The sequence below is a fragment of the Lacerta agilis genome, chromosome 12 (assembly GCF_009819535.1).
Source record: "Lacerta agilis isolate rLacAgi1 chromosome 12, rLacAgi1.pri, whole genome shotgun sequence".
NCBI lineage: Eukaryota > Metazoa > Chordata > Lepidosauria > Squamata > Lacertidae > Lacerta > Lacerta agilis.
In genome coordinates this window covers 55,031,511-55,059,170 of record NC_046323.1, presented here as the reverse complement: position 1 = coordinate 55,059,170, position 27,660 = coordinate 55,031,511, and the positions used below count along the sequence as shown (strand labels likewise).

The following is a 27,660-nucleotide window of genomic DNA, read 5'->3' as shown; positions in this document are numbered from 1 at the left end:
GTGCATGGGATGATGTCTTTTATGGCGATCAAGATGTTTTAAGAATGCGCGAGAGTCCCCAAAGTCTGCACATTCGGTGTCCGAGAGAATAGACCTATGCACACGCTGTGGGTGATACCCGAGCCAAGCATACTCCTCAGAGTAGACCTACCGATTCCAATGGGCCTCTTCCGATTAGGACTACCTTCACATATCGCCTGATGCATGCAGAGTTTGTCTGCAACGGGGATTTTGTTTCCCCCTGACAGGAGCGAGCCAGCAGCAAATCACAATGAGCAAGTGGAGTTAACTCTTTAATGGCAAAAAACAGGCTCTGCACAGGGGCGTAGGGCCTAATGAGCACAGCAACTCATCTTGCACCCCAGGAAGCACTTGCTGAGACTGAAGGTCCGTGCCTCCCCATAGAAGCCTAAATCCCCTCTTCTCCAGGTATTTCCCAAGCATCTTAGACTAAGGTTACCAGATTTTTTTCAATGAATCTGGGGACACTTTTCAACTTCAATGGATTTTGTATGGGGACTGAATTGTAAAACCGGGGACGTTTGGTGACCTTATCTTAGACTGCGCCTGCATGAGGCCAACCTCTCCTCCACCCTGTTCATGCCTCTCCTAGTTCTGGGAGACAAGGCAGGAGGAGAGCTTGTTGCAGCAGGAGGAGGAGATATCCGTGACTCTGGACCAGCCAGACCCATCTCTGCCTCTTGGCCGCCCTCCTCTCCTGCCTCAGCTTCTGCCTCCGAGTCTGGACTGCTCTCTGCCACAGACTCTCCCCGCTCACTAGGCCCTGTTGCCTCTTCAGCTTCCACCTCCTCCTCTTCCCCATCTTCTCCCTCTGACCCTTTCATCACTGTCCCACCACCCCTCTGTGGGCTCTGAGCCTTCTTCTCTGGGGGGAGTTCCCCAGCTGGTTCCCCCCCCCCATTCCTCTGTGTCCAACCAGGCCATGTCACCCAGTATATACAGGATGAGTCCTTTAAAAGAGGCCCCGTGGATACAGAGCACACATGTTCCACTGGGCCTCTTTTAAAAGACTCACCCTGTACTTTGATTGGCAGCAGCTGTGAAAGGGTCGTTCTTCTCACCTGCCACCTGAGACTCTTTTCTCCAGGTAAGCTGGGAACTGATCCTGGGACCCATATTAAGGAACATGGGGATCTGCCTAAAACCGAGTCAGACCACCGGTCCCCCAAGCTCACTCTTGTCTACACTGACTGGCAGCAGTGCTCCAGGATTTCAGACATGAGCCTTCCCCAACCCTGCCGGGAGATTCCAGCAGGATTTGAACCTGCATGCAAAGAAGATGCTCAGTTCACCAAGAGGCCTGTGTAGACACAGGGGCTGCCATGTTTTTTCTGGAGGTAGTTACAAGGCTGCTGTAATATTTGACTCTACCAAAGATCTCATTTGGGGCGCCGATTCTTAGAGAGAGGTTGACTCTGCAAAGTCTGGACTGCTCTCTGCCACAGACTCTCCCCGCTCACTAAACCCTGTTGCCTCTTCAGCTTCCAACACCTCCTCTTCCCAGTCTTCTCCCTCTGACCCTTTCATCACTGTCCCTCAGTGGGCTCTGGGCCTTCTTCCGGGGGGGGGGGGTTTCCCCAGCTGGTTCCCCCCCATCCCTCTGCATCCAACCCTTTCATGACACCCCCTCACACAGGCCATGATGGATCCCTGTCAGTCATGGTGTCATCAGAACAGGACCAATACCATAATGGATCTGGGCCAAGCTGCACCTAGCTCAGCTACCGGTACTAAGGAGGTGCTGCGTAGTCCTCTGGAATTAAGGCAGCAATTTACTCAAGAGTTGTGCGCTGATGGGCAAGCGCAGGGCGGCTGGGGTGAGAGAGGGCCAACCTGCAAGGTGCTTAATATTAGACGTCACCCACATCATCCAGGTGCACACACACAAAATATTATGAAGGATCATTTATTTCTGAAAGCATCAGGGCTAAAGTCAGAATTGACATAACTTTTTTTTTCTCTGTTTCCATCAAAGAAGGCTTTACAAAACGTAATGTACATTCGCTTGAGGGTGCTACTAAAATGATTTCTTGGCATTTTAAAAAAAAGTTTTGATTATTTTTTAAAGCTGAAAATGTTTGGATACCGAGACGTTTCGCCCACTCTGAGCCGGTTGCCAGGTTCGTGTATCTCAGGTGTGTGTTCAAAGAATCCCTGCAAAAAGTGCGCCGTTGAGCTTCTCCCGGATCTCATTAAAAAAATAACCCCAAGCTACTAGCCCTTATGGAGGTGGAGTTAGGCTTGGATGTTGCAGAGAGAGCCTGGAGAACCCTCAGAAGCCACTGAGAATATATCCCAACAGCAAGGCTTTCAATGCCTCAGGGAGTTTATTGCCTGTTTGAGTGACTAGCAAGAATAAAATAAATTATGAAAAGTTTATTGTCTTAGCCGGGGGGGGGGGGGAAGAGTGTAACTTCCAGAATTATGAAAAATATGCTTACTTTGCAGTATAATTAGGCTACTGACACTGGTGTACAATTTATTTCTGCAGGGCTTGTTTTGATTCTTTATAGGACAGAATACACACTTTCTTGCAGCAGTTACGTGGCTTTTGGGTCATTGCCACGTGGCTCCAAAAGCCATGGGGAAAATTAGGGGTTGTTCTTGCTGCTGCTGCTGCTGCTGGGAGGCCTGGGGCAAGGCAGTCGGCCACACAGTGGGGTTGCTTGGCAGGGGGGCACTGGTGTGCGTGCGCTCGTGGCGCAAGAGGTGTGTCTTGCGGCTGAAGCTGCGGGCGCAGTGGGTGCAGATGTAGGGGCGCAGGCCGGTGTGGACAGCCTGGTGGCGCACCAGGTTGGTCTTGGAGCTGAAGCGCCGCGGGCACTGGGCACAGGCGTGAGGGCGCAGGCCCGTGTGCACCGCCTCGTGGCGCGCTAGGTGCGACTTGCGGCTGAAGGCGCGCCCGCACAGCGGGCAGGCGAAGGGGCGCTGCCCGGCGTGGGACTTGACGTGCGCCAGCAGGCTGGCCCGGGTGCCAAAGGCTCGCCCGCACTGGGCGCAGGAGAACGGGCGCTCGGCCGAGTGCTGGTTACGCCGGTGCCTCTGCAGGTGCCTCTTGTGGGCGAAGCAGCGCCCGCAGTCGCCACAGGAGAACGGGCGCTGCCCGGCGTGCCCGCCACACTGGTGCGCCGCCAGCCCGGCCCGGTGCGCGAAGCTCCTCTCGCAGTGCGGGCAGGCATAGGGCAGCAGGCCCATGTGCCCGCGGAGGTGCGCCGTCAGGTGGCGCTTGTCGCTGAAGCCCCTCCCGCACTCGGCGCAAGAGAACGGGCGGCCGCCCTCTGCGTGGAGCCGCTGGTGCGATGCCAGGTTTTTCCTCCAGGCAAACGCCTTTCCGCAGTCGGAGCACAGGAACGGTTTTTCCTCCGGGCGCTGGCAAGGATTCGGTTCTTCCTCCTCCTCCTCCTCTTGCGGTTCGATCTTGCCAACTTGCTCCATGCAGGGGGCTCCACCCTCTGCCTCCCCCTGCGCCCTGCAGAGGGCAGCAAAGTGGCCTTGCTCGGGGTAGACCATTCCGGGAGCTGCCATGCCACCGTCCCCCTGCCCGGGTTGCTCCATGCCAGGGACTCTCCCCAACTTGGGATCCGCCTGAGCCTTAAACAGAACAGCACTCGGATACGGCTCCGTGTGCCCCACGCAGGAGGCAGAAAACTGCCCCAGTCCGACCTCGTTGCTGTACGAAACGGTTGCCAGCCCAAGTCTGCCCTGCTCTGCGCAGACATCGGCTACATGCCCGGTTTCGACGGTTGTGACCTGCCCCACTCCGCCATGCTCACCACCGCAGACGCCCACATCCTGCCCGGGTTCGGAGCCACCCCCGTAGATCCCTGTCGCCGCTTGACCCGTCTCTGGAAGCTCCCCGTGCGCCGACGGGCCCCCCTCTTCGTGGAGGCGCTGGTGGCGCAGCAGGTGCCTGCGGTGCACGAAGGTGCGGTCGCAGAGCGGGCAGGCATGGGGCCGCTCGCCGGTGTGGGTGAGCTGGTGGCGCACCAGGTGCGTCTTCTTGCGGAAGCTCTTGGCGCAGCGTTCGCAGGGGAAGGGGCGCTCGCCGGTGTGCACCCGCTCGTGCGAGCCCAGGTGGATCTTCTGCGAGAAGCGGCGCCCGCAGTGGGCGCAGGCGAAGGGCCGCTCGCCGGTGTGCACCCGCGCGTGGCGCGTCAGGTGCGCCTTCTTGCCAAAGGCCTTCCCGCACTGCGGGCAGGTGAAGGGGCGGGGGCGGGGGTCCCCGGGGCCGGCCGCCGCCGGGGGTCCCGGGTGCTCGCACCGGGGGCAGCCCAGCGGCTTCTCCTCGCTCAGCAACTGCCACTGCTGCAGCGCCAAGCCCGACAGCTCGCCCAGGCCTCCTCCTCCTCCGTTGGCGCCGTACTCCTCCGCGGGGTTCAGGCCCTCGGACTTGCAGACTCCCGCTGCGACCGGCAGTCCCGAGAGCAGCACCTCCGCGCTCAGCCCCGCCGGCCACTCCGAGTACTCTTCCTCCGCTTCCACCTTCACTGCGCGGAGCAGCCACCCGCCTGCCGGGATCGAGGGCACAAAGAAAGAGGCGTTAGGGGACAAATTCCCAGGGAGACCGGATGCTGCGTTCATAATCCCATCGTTCAGATCTATGGTGAAATAAGGTGTGCCGTTCTGGCCGCCTCGCCTCAAAAAGGGTACCGAGGAGTTGGAAAAGGTTAAAGGGGATGGAACTATGCCAAATTGGCAAAATGAAAAACCGGAACCAGCAGGATCAGACTTTTCTGAAAGACTGGAACAAATTTATGCTATACCTGAAAGACAATTGTAATCAATTAATATCACTAATAAGGTTACAATAAGTTTTGTAAGGTTAAAATTAATACTTATTATTTATTATAGCCAATTTAATATTTACATAAGATTGTGATTTAATAATACTGTACTAAGAAATATAGGAAAACGCAGTTATTTAGAGAGTAGGTTTGAAAGCCATCAATTGGGGATGTTTTATCTATTTTTGTTTATTACAATGTTATGTATGGAAATATATGTAAAAACCAAAAAATATATATATATATAAAAAGGGGAGATGGGACAATGCCCATAGGACAAAAGGTGGCAGCGTTTGGGTTTTTTTTTAGGTGACCTGGTTTATGAAATAATATATGGCTAAAAATGAAAATGGAAGACTCCTCACACATTATAAACTTTTTGGTTAACTTAAAACTGTTGATTGCCTTCTATACAAATAGTATTCTGGGATAAGAACTTACATTATTCGGTTGTTATTCTTCTTGCATCGCCTAAACACTATCTTTTGAGTTGGAGTGGGATATTTCATTATTTATCTGCATGAGGTTGTTATATTTTGGAGGATTTTATTTTATTTTTTTAAACTGGGGGCGGAGTTTATAAAATGAAGCATGGGGTGGAGAAAATGGAGAGTTTCTCTCCTTCTTCCATTACACTAGAACTTGTGAACATGCAATGTAGATAAACGGTGAAAGACACTGTGCAGAATTAATCTATGGAACTTCCTCTCTCAGGAGGCACGGGAATTAATAATAATAATAATAATAATAATAATAATAATAATAATAATAATAATAATTTTATTATTTGTACACCGCCCATCTCACTGGGTTGACCCAGCCACTCTGGGCAGCTCCAACAAACATAAAGGTAAAGGTAAAGGGACACCTGTCCATTAGGTCCAGTCATGGACGACTCTGGGGTTGTGGCGCTCATCTTGCTTTACTGGCCGAGGGAGCCGGCATACAGCTTCCGGGTCATGTGGCCAGCAGGACTAAGCTGCTTCTGGCGAACCAGAGCAGCGCACAGAAACGCCGTTTACCTTCCCGCCGGAGCGGTACCTATTTATCTACCTGCACTTTGATGTGCTTTCGAACTGCTAGGTTGGCAGGAGCTGGGACCGAGCAACAGGAGCTCACCCCCTCACGGGGATTCGAACCGCCGACCTTCTGATCGGCAAGCCCTAGGCTCTGTGGTTTAACCCACAGCGCCACAAACATAGAAGCTTAATAAAACGTCAAACATTAAAAGCTTCCCAATATAGGATATTGTAGCAGCTGTTAGGAGTGCCAGTTGCAAGAGGGCATTTATTGGGTCAGGCTATCTTGAAGCTAAACTGGTCCCAAGTTGTTAAGAGCTTTGTATACTAACAGCACCACCTTGAACTCGGCCCCATAGCAGATCGGCAGTCGGTGCTGGTCTCTGAGCGCAGGCGTCATACGCCAACAAGGCCAGCAATCGTGCTGCAGCATCCCGCACTGACTGCCGCTTCTGAATCAAGGGCCCCACATCGCATTGCAATCATAAGAATAAATAACAGTCCTCACCTCTCTCGGGGCCTCTCGGGGCTTCTCCTCTCATCCTCTGCTCCTCCCCGGCCCTTCGCTGCTCTTCGCTCTTCCTGGCATCCTCAGTCTCCAGAGGGACACATCCTGCAGAGGGGAGAGAAAAACAAAATAAAAACCACACTTTGGGCAGGACACAGAGGTAAATAAACGACTTGGCCAATGGCTCAGGGGCCTTGGAAGCCCTGAAGTTGGAAGAGGGAGACCAAAATTATCCTGGGGATGGAGCAATTTCCCCTGTGAAAAAGTCTGCAGCATTTGGGGCCTTTTAGGTAAAGGTAAAGGGACCCCTGACCGTTAGGTCCAGTCGTGTCCGACTCTGGGGTTGCGGCGCTCATCTCGCTTTACTGGCCGAGGGAACCGCCGTTTGTCCGCAGACAGCTTCCGGGTCATGTGGCCAGCATGACAAAGCCGCTTCTGGCGAACCAGAGCAGCGCACGGAAACGCCGTTTACCTTCCCGCCAGAGTGGTACCTATTTATCTACTTGCACTTTGTGCTTTCAAACTGCTAGGTTGGCAGGAGCTGGGACCGTGCAACGGGAGCTCACCCCATCACAGGGATTCGAACCACCGACCTTCTGATCAGCAAGCCCTAGGCTCAGTGGTTTGGACCACAGCGCAACCCGCATCCCTTGGGGCCTTTTAGTTCAGAGAAAATTCAAGGAAGAGGCAACACCAGAAGAGTTCACAAAATTATTCACAGACTGGAGGAAGCGGAGAGAGAAAAGCTTTTTCTCCCTCTCTCCTAACACCAGAACTTGCGGGGATGCGATGAAATTGAATGCGGGACAGATGATATAAAGTCCTTCTCCGCACAGCAGAGGGTCAGACTGAGGAACTCCCTGCCACAGGAGGTAGTGAGGGCCGCCAACTTGGATGGCCAACATCCCACTGGCCACCATGAAAAGAGCCCGCTCGATCCAACAGCGCACTGCTGCCAATATGGGTTTGCCAGCTTCTCTAACCTGCGTCGGCAGCATCCGGCCTCTCTCTGGTCTCGGCATCCCCCTGACCCTTAAGCAGCAGCGGACCGCCTTCCTCAATCTGGGCAACCATCTCGGGCTTGGTGACTGGGGATCCTGCAAGAGAGAAAGCGTGCCGTTTATTGTGGTTGTTTAGGGAAGTTTTTAATGACTGATGTTTTAATGTATTTTTAATCTTTTGTTGGAAGCCGCCCAGAGTGCCTGGGGAAACCCAGCCAGATGGGCGGGGTATTATTATTATTATTATTATTATTATTATTATTATTATTATTAATGTTGTTGTTGTTGTTGTCGTCGTCGTCCTATTTATACCCCGTCCACCTGGCTGGGTTTCCCCAGCCATAGTATACAAATGTCTCAAATAAATACAGTGGACACTCGGGTTGCGAATGAGATCTGTGCGGGAGGCATGTTCACAACCCGCAGCGTTCACAACCCATGCCGCTGCGTCTGTGCAATTCGGCACTTCTGCACATGTGTAAAGTGCAATTTAGTGCTTCTGCGCATGCGCCATAACCCGGAAGTAACCTGTTCCGTTACTTTCGGGTTTGGCGCAGTGTGAATCCCAAAATCGTGCAACCAGAAGTGGCCATAACCCGAGGTATGACTGTACATAAATGCCTAGAACATCTATGTCTGCACAATGATGACACACCATCGGGTGCTGGGGGAAAATTGGGTTATAAATAACTTAATATAAAGATAATAATAGGCACAACAAGAGATGACTTGGCCAATGCACCCCATGCTCAGATTAGACTGCTGCAATGTGCTCTATGTGGGGCTGCCCCAGAAGACTGTATTTGCCCCCCACCCTCCAGGCTTCTATTTCCCCATATCTGGTCTAGAAAAAAGCTCCACGCATTCATTCCACAGGAGATCAGGTTGTGGGCAGGGGGGAGGAGGGCGAAAAAGCGTCCTTCTTTTACCCAAAGCGATGGTGGCGCCGTAATTCTCCCGCATGGCGTCCTCATGCGCTGCCCACTCCTTCCAGCGCTCGGGGGCGAGATACAGGGCTGCGTCCTCACACCGCACTGGCACCTGCAAGGACCACGGGGCAAGTCAGGAATCACGGGGGGCAACCTGCACTGGGGCCCCTGAGCTGGGGCGGAAACTGGAAAATCTCAGCTCTGCTATTCCCACAACTCCTGTCCCGGTAATCCCAGCTCCAGGTGGCACACGTGGTTCCACCTGCTCCTCGTTGCATCCCCACAACAACCTGGCGAGGTAGGCAGGGTGAGAAATCAGCCGGGTGCCAGGAACATTTTACGACCGGGTGGCAGGTTGGCAACTGGGAAAAGCCAGATGTCCCTTAGAGAAGGACCTGAAATATCCTCCTTCAAGCTTGCATTTGTTTCATTCTGGATTGCTGTATATTTGATGTTTTGATGTGTTGCAAACAGGGCGGATTTGATTTAAATCAAATCGATTTAAGTCATGATTTAAATCACTAGTCAGTAAGACTTGACTAGTAAGCCAGACTACCCTCCCCCAGGGCCAGGGCCTTTTCAGTGATGGCTCCGACCTGGTGGAACGCTCTGTCCCACGAGACTAGGGCCCTGCAGGATTTGATCTCCTTCCGCAGGGCCTGTAAGACAGAGCTATTCCGCCTGGCCTTCCATTTGAATTGGCCTGATCCTCGATTCCCTTTTCCCCTTTCCTCTTCTATGAAGAAACCCTTTCTGGGACCCCACATTTGAATTCTTCCCTGGTCTCCTTGCTGGCCCTAGTAGAACCAACTTGGCCAGTTGGCCCTGGTGATCATTCGATGTCTACTGACTGGGGTCCCCCCCCCCCCTCAAAAAAATGACCCCTGGATTTTTGAATTTTATTGATATTGACACTGCATTTTAAGTTGTATTTTATGCTGTTTTTAAGTCGCATTTTAACCAATGCTTTCTATTTGGTGTTAGCCACCCTGAGCCCGGTTTTTTTAAAAAAATATTATTATTATTATTATTATTTGTTGTTGTTTAGTCGTTTATTATTAAAATATTTTTTTACAGAAAGACTCATTCTTGGCAGGGTGTTGGACTGGATGGCCCTTGTGGTCTCTTCCAACTCTATGATTCTATGATATAATCTTAATATTTACAGCCAGATGAAGGTTTCATTTTTGGAAGAATAAATTTCCAGGGTAGTTTTTACAGTTATATCAAAAATTACTGATTTGGTTATACTATTGGAAATACATAGACTGATAATTATGAAATGATCGTGAGGTTTAATAAGTTAACTGTTTATACTTGGACAACTTTTCTGCTGTACTTTATTGGAAGGAGAAAAATAATCATTTCCTTAAAAACAATTTAAACAATTTATTTAACTAAAGTAATAACATTATAGCATATGTATCCATGTTTGTTAACTGATGTGGTTAAACTTTTTTTAAAGAAACAACAACCCAAAAACAAACTTAGACTGAGTTTTAGCACACATGAAAAAGTTAAAACAAATCCTTATTTCCTGATGAATAGCCATTGGACTATAATGTAACCTAACTATATTTAGAAAGATTTACCCCCCAAAAGCATTTTATTTAAAAAAAATCCAATTTAAATTAAAAAAATCTGATTTGTTTATTTTAAAAATTCATTGATTTTTATCCACCCTGATTGCAAAGCACGTTGAGATCTGTTCTTCAAAAAATAACGTGGTATAGAAATGAAAGGAATAATATTGAACAACTTCTCCTCTGAGAAAAGAAATGGCGCCTAGACAATCCATTGTGGCAAATGTAACCTAGGTTTAAGGTGCCATTTGGTGAATAGATTATATCAGGGGTCAGCAACCTTTTTCAGCCGGGGGCCGGTCCACTGTCCCTGAGACCTTGTGGAGGGCCGGACTATATTTCAAAGGGGGAAAAAATGAACGAATTCCTATGCCCCACAGAGATGCATTTTAAATAAAAGCACACATTCTACTCATGTAAAAACTCGCTGGTTCCCAGACCGTCTGCAGGCCGGCTTTACAGGTGAAACTCGAAAAATTAGAGTATCGTGGAAAGGTTCGTTTCTTTCAGTAATTCAACTTAAAAGGTGAAACTAATATATGAGATAGACTCATGACATGCAAAGCGAGATATGTCAAGCCTTTATTTGTTATAATTGTGATGGTTATGGCGTACAGCTGATGAGAACCCCAAATTAACAATCTCAACTTTGGGGTTTTCATCAGCTGTACGCCATAATCATCACAATTATAACAAGCAAAGGCTTGACATATCTCCCTTTGCATGTCATGAGTCTATCTCATACATTAAACTCCAGTAGCTAATGAAGACAATTACTTACATAAATGGACTTTTCCACGATATTCTAATCAGTGGTCAAGTTTCGGATTTGAAAATAAGGGACCAGCACCCTGGGGACGGTCTACAGTTCTCAGGGACAGTCCACGCTGCGGTAATCCCTGTCCCCCAGGCTACAAATTAATTTACCCCAGGAAAGAGAAACCAGGGCAGAGAAAAGAAAGCACTTATTCACACAGCACACGGTTAACCTCTGGAACTCCCTGCCACAGGGAGCAGCGATGGCCACCGGCTTGGATGGCTTTAGAAAAGGATTAGGCCAATTCATGCAGGAGGAGAGGACCACTGATGGCTTCTGGCCAGGTTGGCTCTGCCCTGCCTCCAGTTCGGGGCAGCAATGCTTAATCTGAGTCCCTGTTGCCGAGAAAAATTTGTCTATTTTATCTTCTTCTTTATATATCTGTCTGTCTGTTTGTTATTAGGTATTTGTATTCCACCTTTTTCTCCAAGGAGCTCCCTGGTCCTAGTCCTCATTTAATCCCCACAACAGTCCTGTGAGGTAGGCAGGCAGGGCTGAGAATGGCAGGGACCCAAGGCGTCCCCAGACTCCAACTCTCCTTCCCGGAAATAAGGGAAATTTTGTTGTTGTTGTTGTTCAGTCGTGTCCGACTCTTCGTGACCCCATGGACCAGAGCACGCCAGGCACGCCTATCCTTCACTGCCTCCCTCAGTTTGGCCAAACTCATGTTAGTAGCTTCAAGAACACTGTCCAACCATCTCATCCTCTGTCCTCCCCTTCTCCTTGTGCCCTCCATCTTTCCCAACATCAGGGTCTTTTCCAGGGAGTCTTCTCTTCTCATGAGGTGGCCAAAGTACTGGAGCCTCAACTTCAGGATCTGTCCTTCTAGTGAGCACTCAGGGTCGATTTCCTTGAGAATGGATAGGTTTGATCTTCTTGCAGTCCATGAGACTCTCAAGAGTCTCCTCCAGCACCATAATTCACCACAATTGCCAGTTCCTGGAGGAGGAACTGGCAACCCACTCCAGTATCCCTGCCAAGAAAACTCCATGGACAAAGACAACAGGCATATAAAAGGGAAATTTAAGGGATATCAACAATAAGGGATAGCAGCGGGAAACGGCTTGGAATAAGGGAGTTTCCCGCAAAAAAGGGAGACTTGACAGCTATGATTCTAATTTTTCAAGTTTCACCTGTAGAAGGCGATTGGGCTGCATCTGGCTCCTGGCCCTTAGTTTGCCTACCCGTGGCTTCGATCCTCAAAGGTACATAAAGGCTGTGAAATGAGCTTCCTAGTCATGTTTTTCCCAAAGGGAATGGGCTCAATGCCCAACTCATGCTGGATCTCGCTTTATAAACTGCAAGCGGCTGCAGTTTGGTTGAGCTCGAGCCTCGCGATGGGAAGGCGCCACGCGAGTAAAAGCACCGCGGTTAAGTAAACGTCAAGGTTATCATCGCCCGTGGCACCTGAACAGCGGTCGGCTTCCAACTCCCCACCTGAAATCCCTCGAGGGAAAGCAGCAATATTCATAATGACAGGCTATATAATTGAGCATCATCTAGTTCGGGAAAAACAACTGATTTGCGCTGCACTTGTATAAAAGTCGCTGCTTGAAAAGACGCCTTCGAATCAAGATTCCCTTTCCATTTCAGCGCCCAGAGTGCTACGGAAAATATTATTCATGGCCCCAAACTAACGAGCCGTTGCACCCGCGATGCATGAAGGTTAGAAGGAAGGGTTTCAGAGGGCAGGAAAAAGCCAGAGCTTCCCGCAGCTCAGCGCTTAGAAAATAAGTGGTGTTTTTATTCCGAATGCTTCTTTGAGTTTCTTTTCCCCTGCCGCACTGGTAACAGATTCAACTTAAAGGAGATTCTGGCTCCATACCAGGAAGAACCTTCCGAGGGCAAGAGCTGCTTGAGAGTGGAAAGGTCTCCTCGGGAGGCGGTGGACTCTCCTTCCTTGGAGGTTTTGAAGCAGAAGTTGGGGTGCTTTAGCCGAGATCCCTGCATTGCAGGGGGTTGGACTAGAGGACCCCTGGGGGTCCCTTTCAACAGGGGCAGACTTTGCTTCTATGAGCGAGGCCAAAACTTGGCGGCCCAAAATATAAATTCTCAGTCACGGATCGCCTCAAATTTGTGTCCCCTGGCCTCGGCGACCTGTGATCCGACGCTGCTTCCGACTCTACATTTCTATGATTCAGATGCGAATCCTGCCTTGCCAGGTGGGATGGACAGGGTGGCCCCCGTGGGTCTCCGCCGGCACCTCTGCAGAAGTTTGACCCTAAGGCCACAACCCCCCTTGGGACGCTCCGCCGTGCAAACCTCCCCATTGGTAGAGAGCGAGACTCTTAATCTCAGGGTGCTGGGTTCGAGTCCCGCGTTGGGCAGAAGGTTCTGCATTGCAGGGGGCTGGGCTGGATGACTCCCGTGTTCCCTTCCAAACTCTACCATTCTAGGATACACATTACAAGGCGACTGGTGCAGGATCGTGGCCTTAGCCGTGTGCACTTTTAACCAAAGGGGGGGGCAGGAGTTGTTTTGACACTTCTCGTCTGCTGGACGACCCCTGCGCCCCTTTGCCCGGCTCCGGGGACCCCCGGGCGCCCCTCTCTCCGCCGCTTCAGGCCTGCTGCCTCCCGAAGATTTCAACCCCCCCCCCCCGAGGTCTGATCTTCCTCCTCCTCCCTGGGTGGCATTCGGGGCCCGGCAGACATGCAAATGAGGACTAATTGCCTCTCGGCCACATCAAAGCAGCCGAACTCCTCCGCCTCCGCCTCCTTACCTGCGCGGCAGCCCCGACGGCCATCCGTGGGCCCGGGTCCTGGGGGAGCGGCAGGCTCCGCAGAGCGCGCACCTCCTGCGCCCGATCCCGCGCTGCGCGAGGAGAGGAGAGAGGGGCAGATACGCGCGCGCACACACACACACCCCTCCAAAAAAAAAAAATATGTGGGTGCGTCGGAAGAAAGAGCCCGCGCCTGCAGAAAGGGAAGGTGCGCGCACCCGGGCCCGACGCCCTAAGGGGGTCCCGCGCGGAAGGATCGGGGCCGGCTCCTCGGGGGAAAGCTTGCCCCGCACCCCCCCCCTTCCCCGATCCCGCTTGCAAAGACTCGCACCCCCCCCCCCAAAAAAAAGGGAGGAGGAGAGAGAGACGCTTTTGCAAAACGGGCTGGTTCCGCCTGCTGGCCGCGCGCCGCCGGATTGCCCTGTTTGGCGGACGGAGGGGGGAACTACATCTCCCAGCAGGCACCGGGCCCGGGGGGGTGGGGAGAGGGAGAAAGAGCCTTGCAATTCAGCGCTTCGTGCTTCCGTTGGGTTGCAAGGCGGCGGGGGGGGGGGCGCGGAGGGAGCCCGCTGGAAGGAGCTGCGCGCGCACGAGGAATCGGGGGCTCCTTGAGGACTAGTGGATTGAGGAGGATAGCAGAAGCGCATACCCTTCCGCTTTTCTCCGATGAAAATAGGAACGTCCTTTATTTATTTATTTATTTATTTATTTATTTCAACAACAACAACAACAACAACAACAACAACAACAACAACAACAACAACAACAACATCATAGCTGTCAACTTTTCCCTTTTTTAAAGGGGAATTCCCTTATTCCGAATAAAAAAGGGGGGAAAGTTGACAGCTATGCTGTATAGTGGAAATATATCATTTGCTGGAAACTGCAGGAGGGCCACAGTGAGAACAGGATGCTGGACCAGATGGGACGTTGGCCTGATCCGGCAGGCTGTCACCCGCTAAGGTCTTCAGGACTTTAACCACTCTACCACCGCTGCCAATGGCTCAGTCTGTCTGGGGTTGTCATGCTGGAACTGAACACGCAAATCAGCTGGAGGAATGCATCCATGCCGTGTTACAGACCTAGTCTTTTTAGATCTGTTCTTTCTCCTGACCTTGAATTCCGTGTCCTTCAAAAGATAAATAAACCTAGATTTCTTTCCCACCCCATAAAAAACACCCCCCCTGGAACGCCACATTCATTGCCAAAGTGCCTCTCGCAGCACCTTAGGAAAGTTGACGGCCTATTGTTGACATGGAGATAAAAATGGAGGGGAGCTTTGCCAGTTGGATTCCTGCCTGCCAAGCTGCTGTGCTGCTAAAGGCAGGCTGGGGGGAGGAGGCCATCCAACTGGCGCCCCCTTCGCTCCAAGTTATATGTCACAAAGCACTTTGCAGTCGGTTCCTGGTCATATGATTTCGTTGGGAGCGGATGGATCCCAGGGTAAATAAATGCAGAAGAGGATTTCAGCCGGCCTGTCATGTGTCTAAATGCCCTTTGGATAAAAGAACTCGAGGCTGGTGCTGGCGATAAGGAAGGGGTGTTCTGGACATTCTGCACCCAACCCAGGACTACGCTTCCCAAAATGCACCGCAAGGAAGCAGAGCTTCCTGCGGAGAGGCAGGAAGGATGCTCTGATCAGATTTGCAGATTGCAGATGACACCAAATTGGGAGGGGTGGCTAATATCCCAGAGGACAGGATCACACGTCAAAATGACCTGAACAGATTAGGGCCAAAGCAAACAAGATGAATTTTAACAGGGATAAATGTAAAGTGCTACACTTGGGGGGGGGGGGAATGAAAGGCACAAATACAGGATGGGTGACACCTGGCTTGAGAGCAGTACATGTGAAAAGGATCTAGGAGTCTTGGTAGACCAGAAACTTGACATGAGTCAACAGTGTGATGCAGCAGCTAAAAAAGCCAATGCAATTCTGGGATGCATCAATAGGAGTATAGCGTCTAGATCAAGGGAAGTAATAGTACCACTATATTCCACTCTGGTCAGACCTCACCTGGAATACTGTGTCCAGTTCTGGGCACCACAGTTCAAGAAGGATACTGACAAGCTGGAACGTGTCCAGAGGAGGGCAACCAAAATGGTCCAAGGCCTGGAAACGATGCCTTATGAGGAACGGCTTAGGGAGCTGGGTATGTTTAGCCTGGAGAAGAGAAGGTGAAGGGGTGATATGATAGCCATGTTCAAATATATCAAAGGATGTCATATAGAGGAGGGTGAAAGGTTGTTTTCTGCTGCTCCAGAGAAGCGGACACGGGGCAATGGATTCAAACTACAAGAAAGAAGATTCCACCTAAACATTAGGAAGAACTTCCTGACAGTAAGAGCTGTCCAACAGTGGAATTTGCTGCCAAGGAGTGTGGTGGAGTCAGGAATGCTTTGATGGTGTTTCCTGCTTGGCAGGGGGTTGGACTGGATGGCCCTTGGGGTCTCTTCCAACTCTAGGAATCCATGATTCAGATGGTTTGGAAGGAGAATGTTGTGCAGAAGGGGAGAGAGGTACCCCTTAGATGGCAATCCCTGGCAAATCCCCTCCTGCTGAAGGTTCCTTTGTCTTTTGACAGAACAGCCCATAAGAACATAAGAGGAGGAGCCTTCTGGATCAGGCCAATGCCCCATCTAAGAACCAACAAACAAGGCAACACGAGACCCTGAGCGAAAGCAACATATCAGTTCTAGAAAAACTCATATTATTATGCCCGTGATATACAATAGCAACAAATACAACCGAGCAGAATAGCAAAGTGTGAAAAAGTCTCTCCAGCATGGATGGAACAGTAGGCCATGTAATTTTCCAATGAGGCTGAAGTGGACAGAGACTGGACAGTCGTTCCGGATAAGGTGCACTGTTTCGATGTTACTTCTTCAGCAAAGTCATAAGTAACTGAAATTTTAGACTGAAAAATAGAGGCAAATATAAAATATACTAACATGAACATAAATACAACAACATAAACTAAACAAATTCCTTCCATTAGCACTTTAGAGACCAACTAAGTTTGTTCTTGGTATGAGCTTTCGTGTGCATGCACACTTCTTCAGAACACGAAAGCTCATACCAAGAACAAACTTAGTTGGTCTCTAAGGTGCTACTGGAAGGAATTTTTTTATTTTTTATTTTGTTTTGACTATGGCAGACCAACACGGCTACCTACCTGTAACTGTTAAAACCGTGTTTGTGGAAGACAATCTTACTCGGCTACAAGGGATCGCCAAAAAAGAGGAGAAGGAGAAGGAGAAGAAGATAATAGTAATAATAATAGTAGTAATAATAATACTAATACTAATAATACTAATAATAACAATAATGCATCATATTGCATTGTAACAATGGAAATTGCAATAAAAATGATCAAACACACACAAATAATTTCCTTCTGTGCCAAATGGATTCCAGCATTGCATATATCAAGGGGAGATGGGGTGGGGGGGTGTTTGTGTGACTGTGATTGACAACCGGGACCAAAGGAGAGCCAGTGACCTGCTGGGGGCTTTGAATTCTTTGCAGAGATGAGCCGGAGACCAGGAAGTAGGGATAAGCCCAGATCCGTGTTTTGGGCAGGGGGGCGTGATGGAAATGCCAGCAGGGGAGGCCTCTGCAGACAAAGTCTGGGCTCAGTAGCTCAGAGACCCCCAGCGGCACATCCTAGGTACACAAAAACACCTCCGGGCCTCTGAGCAGGTGGGGCAGCTCCCCCCAGTTCTCCTTTTTTCTGGGTCATATTATGGATTTTTATATGATGGATGCGTGTTCTGTATTAACACTATTGCCGAATGCAAGTTAGTCATGGCTTTGGGCTAGAACAACAAACCTATTAACTTGAATTTCTGCATTTTCATCTTTATTGGTTTTCAAAATACAGCAGAGTTTTCCTTCTCCATCAAAAATATACGCAAAAGAAATACTGAAGTGTTGGAAATAAAAGTAAAGTTGCATAGTGAAGTATTGAGACTTCCCTCCACCCCAACATGGGTCCTCTACATTTATGTATTAACTGCATATTGAAGAATGCCTAATTCATATTTATCCAGTATTTCCATAAGTTGTGTCACATTGCAGGAGTCATTCCAGGCCTGCCAAAGATTTCAGGTATTTGCAGTGATCTTTTGTATTGTCTGTATTTATCCCACTCTCTGTTAAATTTTTGGTCGTCATGATTCCTTATTTTCCCTGTTAATCTTGCCATCTCAGCATACTCAAATAATTTTGTCTGCCATTCCGTTTTTGTCGGTATATTATTTCCTTTCCAGCATTGGGCTAGTAGCGTTCTCGCGGCCATGGTTGCATACATGAATAATGTCTTCAAATCTTTCGGTATGTCTACACTTATAATACCTAGGAGAAAGGCTTCAGGCTTTTTGGCGAAGGTTAATTTAAACATTTTTGTTGTTGTTGTTGTTCAGTCGTTCAGTCGTGTCCGCCTCTTCGTGACCCCATGGACCAGAGCACGCCAGGCACGCCTATCCTTCACTGCCTCCCGCAGTTTGGCCAAACTCATGTTGGTAGCTTCGAGAACACTGTCCAACCATCTCATCCTCTGTCGTCCCCTTCTCCTTGTGCCCTCCATCTTTCCCAACATCAGGGTCTTTTCCAGGGAGTCTTCTCTCCTCATGAGGTGGCCAAAGTACTGGCGCCTCAACTTCAGGATCTGTCCTTCCAGTGAGCACTCAGGGCTGATTTATTTAAGAATGGATAAGTTTGATCTTTTTGCAGTCCATGGGACTCTCAAGAGTCTCCTCCAGCACCATAATTCAAAAGCATGAATTCTTCGGCGATCAGTCTTCTTTATGGTCCAGCTCTCACTTCCATACATCACTACTACGAAAACCATAGCTTTAACTATACGGACCTTTGTCGGCAAGGTGATGTCTCTGCTTTTAAAAAACATTTTTTTAGCTCATTGTAAATCATATCCCCAAAATCCCTTATCTTTTTGCATTCCCACCACATATGGTACATAGTTCCTTCTGTTTCTTTGCATTTCCAGCACAAGTTAGAGCTGGTTCAGTACATGTTCGCTAACTTGATAGGTGTCAAAGAGCATTTTCATATAGTTTTCTTTGAGGGTATAACATGCCGTGAAGTCCACTCCCCAGAGTTTATCCCATGCGGATCTTTGAATGTCCTATCCAAAATCTCTAGCCCATTGAATCGTCACTGATTTTACTTCCTCATCTTTCACCGACCAATCCAATAAAATCCTATACATTTTAGAGAGCAATTTCTCCTTACTTATCGCTTATTAACTTGGAATAATTCATCCCTGCATCTTTGCACGTTTCTCCTCCTGGCCTGTGACGCTTGATAGCTTCCCTTTCTGATTCTTTCCTTTTGTGACGTTTGCACTTTTCTGTCTGTTAAGAGATCAATTAAAATAGAAAAAAGGATTTTGGGAGGCAGGAGACGGAGGGAGGGCAGGCGAGTTTGTGCAGAACCCCCCCCCCCAGGAGCAAAAGGGGAGGAGATGGGAAGGTCATCTAAAGACCCTCTCCCACCTCCATCCTCCTCCTCCCCCCACACCCCACAGATTGTGTGGCCAGGTTCTTTCCTGGATTCAGGCTCTGGATCCTGGGATTTGGGGGGAGGGAGGGAGAAGTGGGCCAGTGGGGGGTTTCCATCTGACTGGGCAGAGTGAACCCAGAAAGCTGCATTGACGTGGGGGAAGAATCCTCCAATCCCAGAAGCTCCAGATGTTCTCCAGCCTGGCGACCCTTGCAAGCTATAAATGCCCTCACCTCAAGCAGCCATCTCCTGCGCTCTCCAGCTCCTGCCCCCTGGAGCAGAGAGCTTGTCCGCCTTGCTTCCCCCCCCCACCCCGCCCCGCTGGAGCATTAGGTAAGTGGGGGTCAGGGGTCTGCAGAGTGGGGTGGAGGGGCTTGCACTGGGGTGGGGGCTGAGACCCGATGGTGCCTGGAGGGGAGACTCATTTATTTCCCTCTTTCCAAAACAAGGGAGTTTTGGGTGGTTGGTGAACATTTTGAACGTAAAAAAAAAAAAAAACTAAGAAAGACCTACATTGGCTCCCAGTATGTTTCCGAGCACAATTCAAAGTGTTGGTGCTGACCTTGAAAGCCCTAAACGGCCTCGGCCCAGTGTACCTGAAGGAGCGTCTCCCCCCCCCCACTGTCCAGCCCCGACAGGGAGGTCCAGCTCCAAGGGCCTTCTGGCGGTTCCCTCCCTGCGAGAAGTGAGGTTACAGGGAACCAGGCAGAGGGCCTTCTCGGTGGTGGCACCCGCCCTGTGGAACACCTTCCCGTCAGATGTCAAAGAGAAAAACAACTACAGTACCAGACTTTTAGAAGATATCTGAAGGCAGCCCTGTTTAGGGAAGCTTTTAATGTTTAATATATTATTGCATTTTAATATTCTGTTGGAAGCTGCCCAGAGTGGCTGGGGAAACCCAGCCAGATGGGTGGGGTATAAATATTATTATTATTATTATTATTATTATTATTATTATTATTATTATTATTTTCTGGATCAGGCCAATGTTCCATTTAGTCCAGCATCCTGTTCTCACAGTGGCCACCCAGATGGCTCTTCTGGGACACCCACAATCAGGATTCGAACACAAGACCACTGCTCCCTTGTGGCTTCAAGCAACTGGGGTCCATTGGTGCCTCTAACTGTGTGGGAAGAGCATAGCCATTGAGGCTAGTAGCCACAGACAGCTTTATCCTCAATTAATTTGTCCAATCTTTGTTGAAGTTGTTGGCCATCTCTGAATCATGTGGCAGGGAGTTCCATAGTTCTGTGCGAAGAAAGACTTTCTTTCTCCTGTCCTGAATCTTCCAACATTCACAGACTCCAGACCCTTGATCATCTTGGTCTCCCTCCTTTGTACACCTTCCAGCTTGTCAACATCCTCCTTAAAATGTGGTGCCCAGAACTGGACACAGGACTCCAGGTGTTTGTCTGACCAGGGCAGAATAGAGCAGTACTGTGACTTCCCTTGATCTGGACACTAGATTTCTGTTGATGCAGCCTAGAATAGCATTCGCCTTTTTTGCTGCTGCATCACACAGTGGACTCATGTCAAGCTTGTGGTCCAACGAGACCCCCGAGATCCTTTTCCAGGTGTCCCCCATCCTATATTTGTGCACCTGGTTCTTCCTGCCTAAGTGCAGAACCTTGCATTTGTCGCTATTGAAATTTTATTTTGTAGCTTGCTTGCGCCCAGTTCTCCAGTCTGTTAAGGTCATTTGGAATCCTGATTCTGTCTCCTGCGGCATCAGGTACCCCTCCCACTTTGGTGTCATCTGCAAATTTGGTTAACTTCCCCCCCAATCTCTTCATCCAAGTCATTTATAAAAATGTTAAACAACAACTTGCCCAGGACAGAACCCTGCGGCACCCCACTTGTCACTTTTCCCCAGGATGACGAGGAACCATTAATGAGTACTCTGGGTTTGGTCCGTCAACCAGCTACACAAATCCTCCTAACAGTTACCTCCTTCAACCCACAATTCACCACCTTCCTCGCGAGAATATCATGGGGGACTTGGGTCAAAAGCCTTTCTGAAATCAAGATACAGTATGTCCACATCATTCCCCTGATCCACCAAGTTTGTAATTCCATAAAAAAAGAAATCAGATTGGTCTGGCATGACTTATCTTTGAGAAACACATGCTGGGTCTTAGTAACCACAGCATCCTTTTCTGAATGCTCACAGACTGACGGTTGAATTATCTGTTCTGGGACCATCCCTGCTATCGATGTCAAGCAGTTACCTGGGTCTTCCTTTCCTTTTTTTTTTAAAGTATTTTATTATTTTTCCGTATAAAGAACAAAAAAGAAAACACATACACATATACACAACTAAAAAACACAATAAACAATAAACAGATTAAACAACAATCACAATAAACATAAGAAAACATACATACCTAAAATAAACAGGAACATATACTTATCCTTATACAATTCTTGTTTCTATCTTCTCTATCCGGGACTTCCCCCATTCCCTCCACTGCATTCAAAATCAGTATATATTTTGGGTAACTTTGTATCTTTTTCTTTAACATTAACCATATCTCTTGATAATCTTTAGAATTGATTAATCAAATATAAATCCTCACTTAAACTAAATATCCTAAGACATTCTTAAACAATTATGTCATTTACAACAAAACTTATTATAGACAATTTTATCTAACCTTAACTAGCTAAAGCCAATTCTACTGGCTAGTTCTGCTCAAATATTCAATTTTACACAATTAATTAAATAGTCCTTAAATTTCTTCCAGTCTTGCGACACCTTCTCCTCCCTCTGGTCTCGGATTCTCGCGGTCAGTTCGGCGAGTTCCATAAAGTCCATTAACTTCATCTGCCATTCTTCCACGGGTCTTCCTTTCCTCCTTTTTAGAAGATGGGGACAACATTTGCCTACCTCCAGTCTGTAGGGACCTCACCTGTTCTCCAAGGATTCTCAGAGATAATAGACAAAAGCTCTGAAATTCTTTTTGTTAAGTTTGGCCCAGTGGCGGAGGAAGAGGGGCAGGGGGTGGGCTGCCCCGGGTGCCAGGGCCGGTGCGTCCATTAAGGCAAACAAGGCAATTGCCTAGGGCGCCAAAATGGAGGGGGCGCTGGCCAGGCTTGGGCGGGGGGGGCGGGGCGGGCGAGCAGCAGCTTCTCCGCTACAACGGAGAAACTGCTGCTTGCCTCTCCACCACCCCGCGGCTCCCGCTAAAGCTGGCTTTGGTGGGGGGCGGGGGGCGCCAAAAGGTGGTCTGCCTAGGGCGCAAGAAACCCTAACACCGGTCCTCCCGGGTGCCATATCTGTGGGGGGTGGCAAGGCACCCCGCGGGCCACCCCCGGGCGTGGCAGCATGAGCCGCCGCCATCGCACCGCCGCCGCGGTTGGAGGATCCTCCGCTTGTGGCTGCAGTGGCAGAGGGATACCGCCGCTGCCCTGTCAGCAAACCGCCCTGCGATGCATGCACAGTGCAGCTACGTACACGTACGGCGCACACGCATGCGACGAACATAGCAGCGCCGCGCATGTGCTGTACGTACGGTGCACGCACATGCGCAGCTGGGCGGTTTGCCTTGGCACTCCGCACCGGGTGTCGGTTCTCCTTCCTTCGCCCCTGGTTTGGCCCAGTTCTCCAGTTAATCAGATGCTTGGTCCATGTAGGGCCTGTAAGACGGAGCTGTTCCACCTGGCCTTTGGGTTGGCTTCTGTTTGATATTTATGCTTCATTCTTTTATTGGTGGGTTATTTGAAAATGAGACTGCAGTTTTAATATTGAATTTTTACATTTGTATTTTAATCTGTTATTTTAAATTGATTGGGTTTATGTTTTCCTGTGATTTTAATTAGTGTTAGCCGCCCTGAGCCCAGTTTTTGGCTGGGAAGGGCGGGGTATAAATAAAAATTTATTATTATTATTATTATGTAGCTATTGCCCAGCAGGGCCGGCCCACCCATGAGGTAAGGTGAGGTGACCGCCTCAGGCAGCAAGATACGAGAGGGGCAGTAGATCCCCATGCCAACCTTCCTTCCCCTTTGTTCCTGATGCCAATCTTCCCCCACCCCTCCTTCCTTGTTGGGGAAGGCGGTGCAGTTTGGGGCTCTGTCTCAGGTGCCAAAATACCTTGGGCCGACTCTGTTGCCCAATGATGCTTTGAGTCCCATGGGAGTAGCTCCAGCTTTCTCAGTCCTTGCGAACCCCCCCCCTTTTTCCAGGGACAGGCTGGCCGGCCCAGACCCCGCAAGCGGAGATGCAGGAGAAAGCGCGTCACCCCAGGCCTGGCCTCAGGTTGGTCCTGGGCATCTTGGCATGGCTCTGCCTCGGGGAAACTCTGGCGCTGAATGACGGGTAAGGAATGGATGCCTAACCGCCCCCCCCCCGCCCTCCTTCTGGGGCTGTCCATGTCTGTGCAGGCGCTGTCAGTATTTGTGTGTGTGTGTGTGTGTTTGTGTGTTTCCTTTATCATTTCACTATTATAAATTTTACAATAATATTTATTAAAAACGTATGTACAGTATATGTATATTTTTGTGTTTTTAATCTGTTTGTGTGAAATAGAAAATGCAACCATCTATATCTGTATCTATCTATCTATCTATCTATCTATCTATCTACAGTATCTATCATCTATCATCTATCTACAGTATCTATCTATCTATCTATCCATCCATCCATCCATCCATCCATCCATCCATCTACCCATCTATCTATCATCTATCTATCTATCTATCTATCTATCTATCTATCTATCTATCTATCTATCTATCTACAGTATCTATCTATCTATCTATCTATCTATCTATCTATCTATCTATCTATCATCTGTATCATCTATCTATCTATCTATCTATCATCTATCTATCTATCTATCTATCTATCTATCTATCTATCATCTATCTACAGTATATATATAATAATATTTATTAAATTTTAAAACATATAATAAGAAAAAGACCACCCCTTCAGTGATGTAGATCCATTGAGATCCAGCGCCGAGGGCCTTCTGGCGGTTCCATCATTGCGGAAGTGAAGTTACAGGGAACCAGGCAGAGGGCCTTCTCGGTGGTGGCGCCCACCCTGTGGAACACCCTCCCATCAGATGTCAAGGAAATAAGCAGCTATCCTATTTATAAAAGATATCTGGAGGCAGCCCTGTTTAGGGAAGTTTTTAATATTTAATGCTGTATTGTTTTTAACACTCAATTGGGAGCCACCCAGAGTGGCAGGGGAAACTCAGCCAGATGGGTGGGGTACAAATAAATTATTATAATTATAATTATAATTATGTATGATGTTTTGGGGGGTGGCCTTGAGCTACAGGGGAGGCAATTTCAAAAGTCTATATAAGAGCTTGCAAACCAATGTTCTGGGTTTCCTCCTCCCTCTTGCAAGGGTTTGTGTGTGTGTGTGTGTGTGTGTGTACCCTGTTGCAACAGCTAATAAAGATCAAGCTTACTAGCTGCCTTGCTTCTCAATATTCTCTGGTTGCTTCTGTTATTTTCTCCTTCCAATAGGGAACCCACTTAAGGACTTTGTACATGCCCTTGGATACCCCAGAAGGGATAAAGGAGCAGATTTCTTTTCCTTATGACACCATGGTTGTTCAAAGTGGTACCCATGTGCTTTGGTTGAATGGTGCAGATGTTCTATTTTTTTAAAAAAAATAAATCTTTATTTTATTTCAAAATATTTTGCAAAATTTTACAAATTTTACAATTTCACATTGCAAACAATAAAAGAAAAAGAAAGAAAGAAGAGATTACAGAAAAAGAAAAAAGTAAGAGACTAAAGAAAGAAATAACAAAAAAGGGTAAATTATTGTTAAAGTTACAATAATCAACTTCCATCGCTGCATTTCACTACCTACACTTATCTGAACATTTTTGCCATTCTTCCCTTCAACTCAGATGTTCTATTTTAATATTTTCCTGGAAGCCGCCCAGAGTGGCTGGGGAAACCTAGACAGATGGTTGGGGTATAAATAATAAATTATTATTATTATTATTATTATTATTATTATTAGGCCTAAGTGGTCCAGAGTAAACCTATTGAAGCCAGTGAGCTCCTTTGGCTCCTGACGGCGAAGGCAGGAGACGCTTGATGCCACTTCCCAGTCGGAAGGAGAAGGCTGGCGGGGAGGTTCTGGGCAGGAAGGCCAGGGGTGCCAGGCCGGCACGCAGCTGCTGTTCCCTCAAGGGCCTCGTCCCCCGTCCATCCGTCCCCGCAGGCGCTGGTGCGAGAGGATGGTGCAGGTGATGGAGGAGGAAGTGGTCAGCCCCCGGCGGGAGGAGATGGTGCCCTGCGCCGATGTCTACCAGTACAACATGGCGGGCTGGCACCTCGACCAGGACCGGATGCGCCAGGCATACGGCAGGGCAGAAGGCCAGGCTGGCACCACCACCATGTGCTACATCTACAAGTGAGTAGGGCAGGTGGGCGGGTGGGCAAGGAGAAGGGGAGACCCCCAACATGAGCTAGAAGAGGGCGGGAGAATTGGGGCAGACCCTCCAAGTGCCCCTATTTTCCAGGGACGTCCCTGATTTGGAGAAGCCGTCCTGGTTTCTGATTTGATCCCAGAGTGCCCCGCTTTTCCTTGTTGCTGTTCAGTCGTGTCCGACTCTTCGTGACTCCATGGACCAGAGCACGCCAGGCACCCCTATCCTCCACTGCCTCCCGCAGTTTGGCCAAACTCATGTTAGTAGCTTCGAGAACACTGTCCAACCATCTCATCCTCTGTCGTCCCCTTCTCCTTGTGCCCTCCATCTTTCCCAACATCAGGGTCTTTTCCAGGGAGTCTTCTCTTCTCATGAGGTGGCCAAAGTACTGGAGCCTCAACTTCAGGATCTGTCCTTCCAGTGAGCACTCAGGGCTGATTTCTTTAAGGATGGATAGGTTTGATCTTCTTGCAGTCCATGGGACTCTCAAGAGTCTCCTCCAGCACCATAATTCAAAAGCGTTTCCTGAGGACATCCCTATTTTTATTGGAGAAATGTTGATCCGACCCCTGAGCCATCTGAAGGCAATCCTGTATACAGGGAAGGTTTTTTTTATTTTTTAAATGCTTAATTATGTTTTTATATTTGTCGGAAGCTGCCCACAGTGGCTGGGGCAACCCAGTAAGATGGGTAGGGTAGAAATAGTAAAATTATCATTGTGGAATGGGACGTCCCTATTTCCGCCGGAGAAATGTTGGAGGGTATGTAGGGGAGAGGAAGCATGTCTGATGCCAGAAGGATCCCGCTCAAAGTGGCAGGTAGGAGGGGGGGAGGGAAGGCTCTCAGCTGCTATTCCTGAATTGCAGGGGGTTGGACTAGATGACCCCTGGGGGTCCCTTCCAACTGTCCAATTCTACAATTCTATAGATGCAGCTCCTGTACAGTGCTACCTTGGTTCTCAACGCTGAAAACATGGAAGTAAGTGGTCCGGTTTCTGAAAGCTTTTCGAAAGCCGAACATCCAATGTAGTTGTCAGCTATTGTTTCTGGAGAGCCTGCACCAATCAGAAACTGCGCCTTGGTTTCTGAACATTTCAGACGGAAGTCAAATGGACTTCCAGAACGGATTAAGTTTGGTACTTTTGTTTTTGCTGTTTATTTTGCGTTTTTGAGGCTTTTTCAGTTACAGTGGTGCCTCGACTTACGAAATTAATCCGTTCCGAAGGCGCGCTCGTAAGTCGAAATCTTCGTAAGTCGAAGGCGCCATCTCGGAACGGGACAAAAATTCGTATGTCGAAAAAGCCGCATTCAAAACTTTGCAAGTTGAGGTATCGTGCCGCCGCTTTCCCTTCGTAAGTCAAAAATTTTGGAAGCAGCGGCCATTTTTTCACTTCCGGAGGTCATTCGGAAGTCGAAAAATACGGAAGTCGAGTCGCTCATAAGTCGAGGTAATTTGCTTTTGTGACTGTGTGGAACCCAGTTCAGCTACTGATTGTGTGACTGCAGAAATGGATAAAAGCCCCCCATCCAAATAATGACCATCATCAGTGCAGGTAAGAAAAAAAGATTAATTTTAATTTTTATCATCTACAATACTGTCTTATTTATTTTATAGTACAGTACATTGATTATGGCTTTCATTTTATGGCTCAATGGTCTCGTTAGATAGTAAAACTCATGTTAAATTGCTGTTTTAGGGGTTGTTTTTAAAAGTCTGGAAGGGATTAAATTGTTTTGCATTACCTTCTATGGGAAAGCGTGCCTTGGTTTTGGAACGCTTTGCTTTTGGAACGGACTTCTGGCACGGATGAAGTTTGAGAACCAAGGTACCACTGTATTGCAAAGGGTGGGGATGTTGTCGGGGTTTCAAGGGAAGGCAGATGTTTCCAACGCTTTGGAAAAGCTGTCTGTAAAGAAGATCAACTTCAATCGTGGACCACGGCTGTTTTACATACGTTGGGATAAACGACCCCACCACATGAGCCGGTTTCTTGTCCTCAGAGCTTTGTCATCTTCTTCTTCTTTTGTCGTTCTGTCCTTGCAGGCCAGAGGACACGAGACCCACACTCTGGAACCGCACGGTGCGCGCTTGCTGTGAGGGCTGGAGCGGGCCCCATTGCTCGGAGGGTAAGGCCGCCACAGAGATGGGCCCCCGAGGCGGGTGGGTGCCCATTCTCCAGAGCCCCCCTTTCCGCGGCTCCTTGAAATCTCTTGCGACCAAGCAGCTTTCCTTCATGGGTGGGGTGTCTTATTGGCATCTAGAATAGGACCAATTTCATTGACTGAAGCAGCTGAGCGGGCACAGGTAAGGCGACCTCATAGGTAAACATGTGTGTATGCTTGCTGT

The 27,660-nt window shown here is 48.8% G+C and overlaps 2 protein-coding genes across 2 annotated transcripts in view; one reads left to right on the top strand and one right to left on the bottom strand.

Moving 5' to 3' along the window:
• Positions 1–2,435: 2,435 nt before the first annotated feature.
• Positions 2,436–13,466, bottom strand: LOC117055894 (zinc finger protein 467-like). Its single transcript, XM_033165827.1, has 5 exons — positions 13,385–13,466; positions 8,263–8,374; positions 7,316–7,429; positions 6,333–6,437; positions 2,436–4,529 (listed from the first exon to the last, which is right to left on the bottom strand). Exons 1-5 carry the CDS (start codon positions 13,406–13,408, stop codon positions 2,578–2,580), a joined length of 2,307 nt encoding a protein of 768 aa, XP_033021718.1. The 5' UTR covers positions 13,409–13,466; the 3' UTR covers positions 2,436–2,577.
• Positions 13,467–17,683: 4,217 nt separating this feature from the next.
• LOC117055462 (SCO-spondin-like) overlaps positions 17,684–27,660 on the top strand; it is a 185,017-nt gene continuing 175,040 nt past the window's right edge. The window contains exons 1-4 of the mRNA XM_033164998.1: positions 17,684–17,720; positions 23,095–23,227; positions 25,107–25,298; positions 27,358–27,551. Coding sequence (XP_033020889.1) covers positions 17,684–17,720; positions 23,095–23,227; positions 25,107–25,298; positions 27,358–27,551 — 556 coding nt within the window. The remainder of the gene's footprint in view (positions 17,721–23,094; positions 23,228–25,106; positions 25,299–27,357; positions 27,552–27,660) is intronic.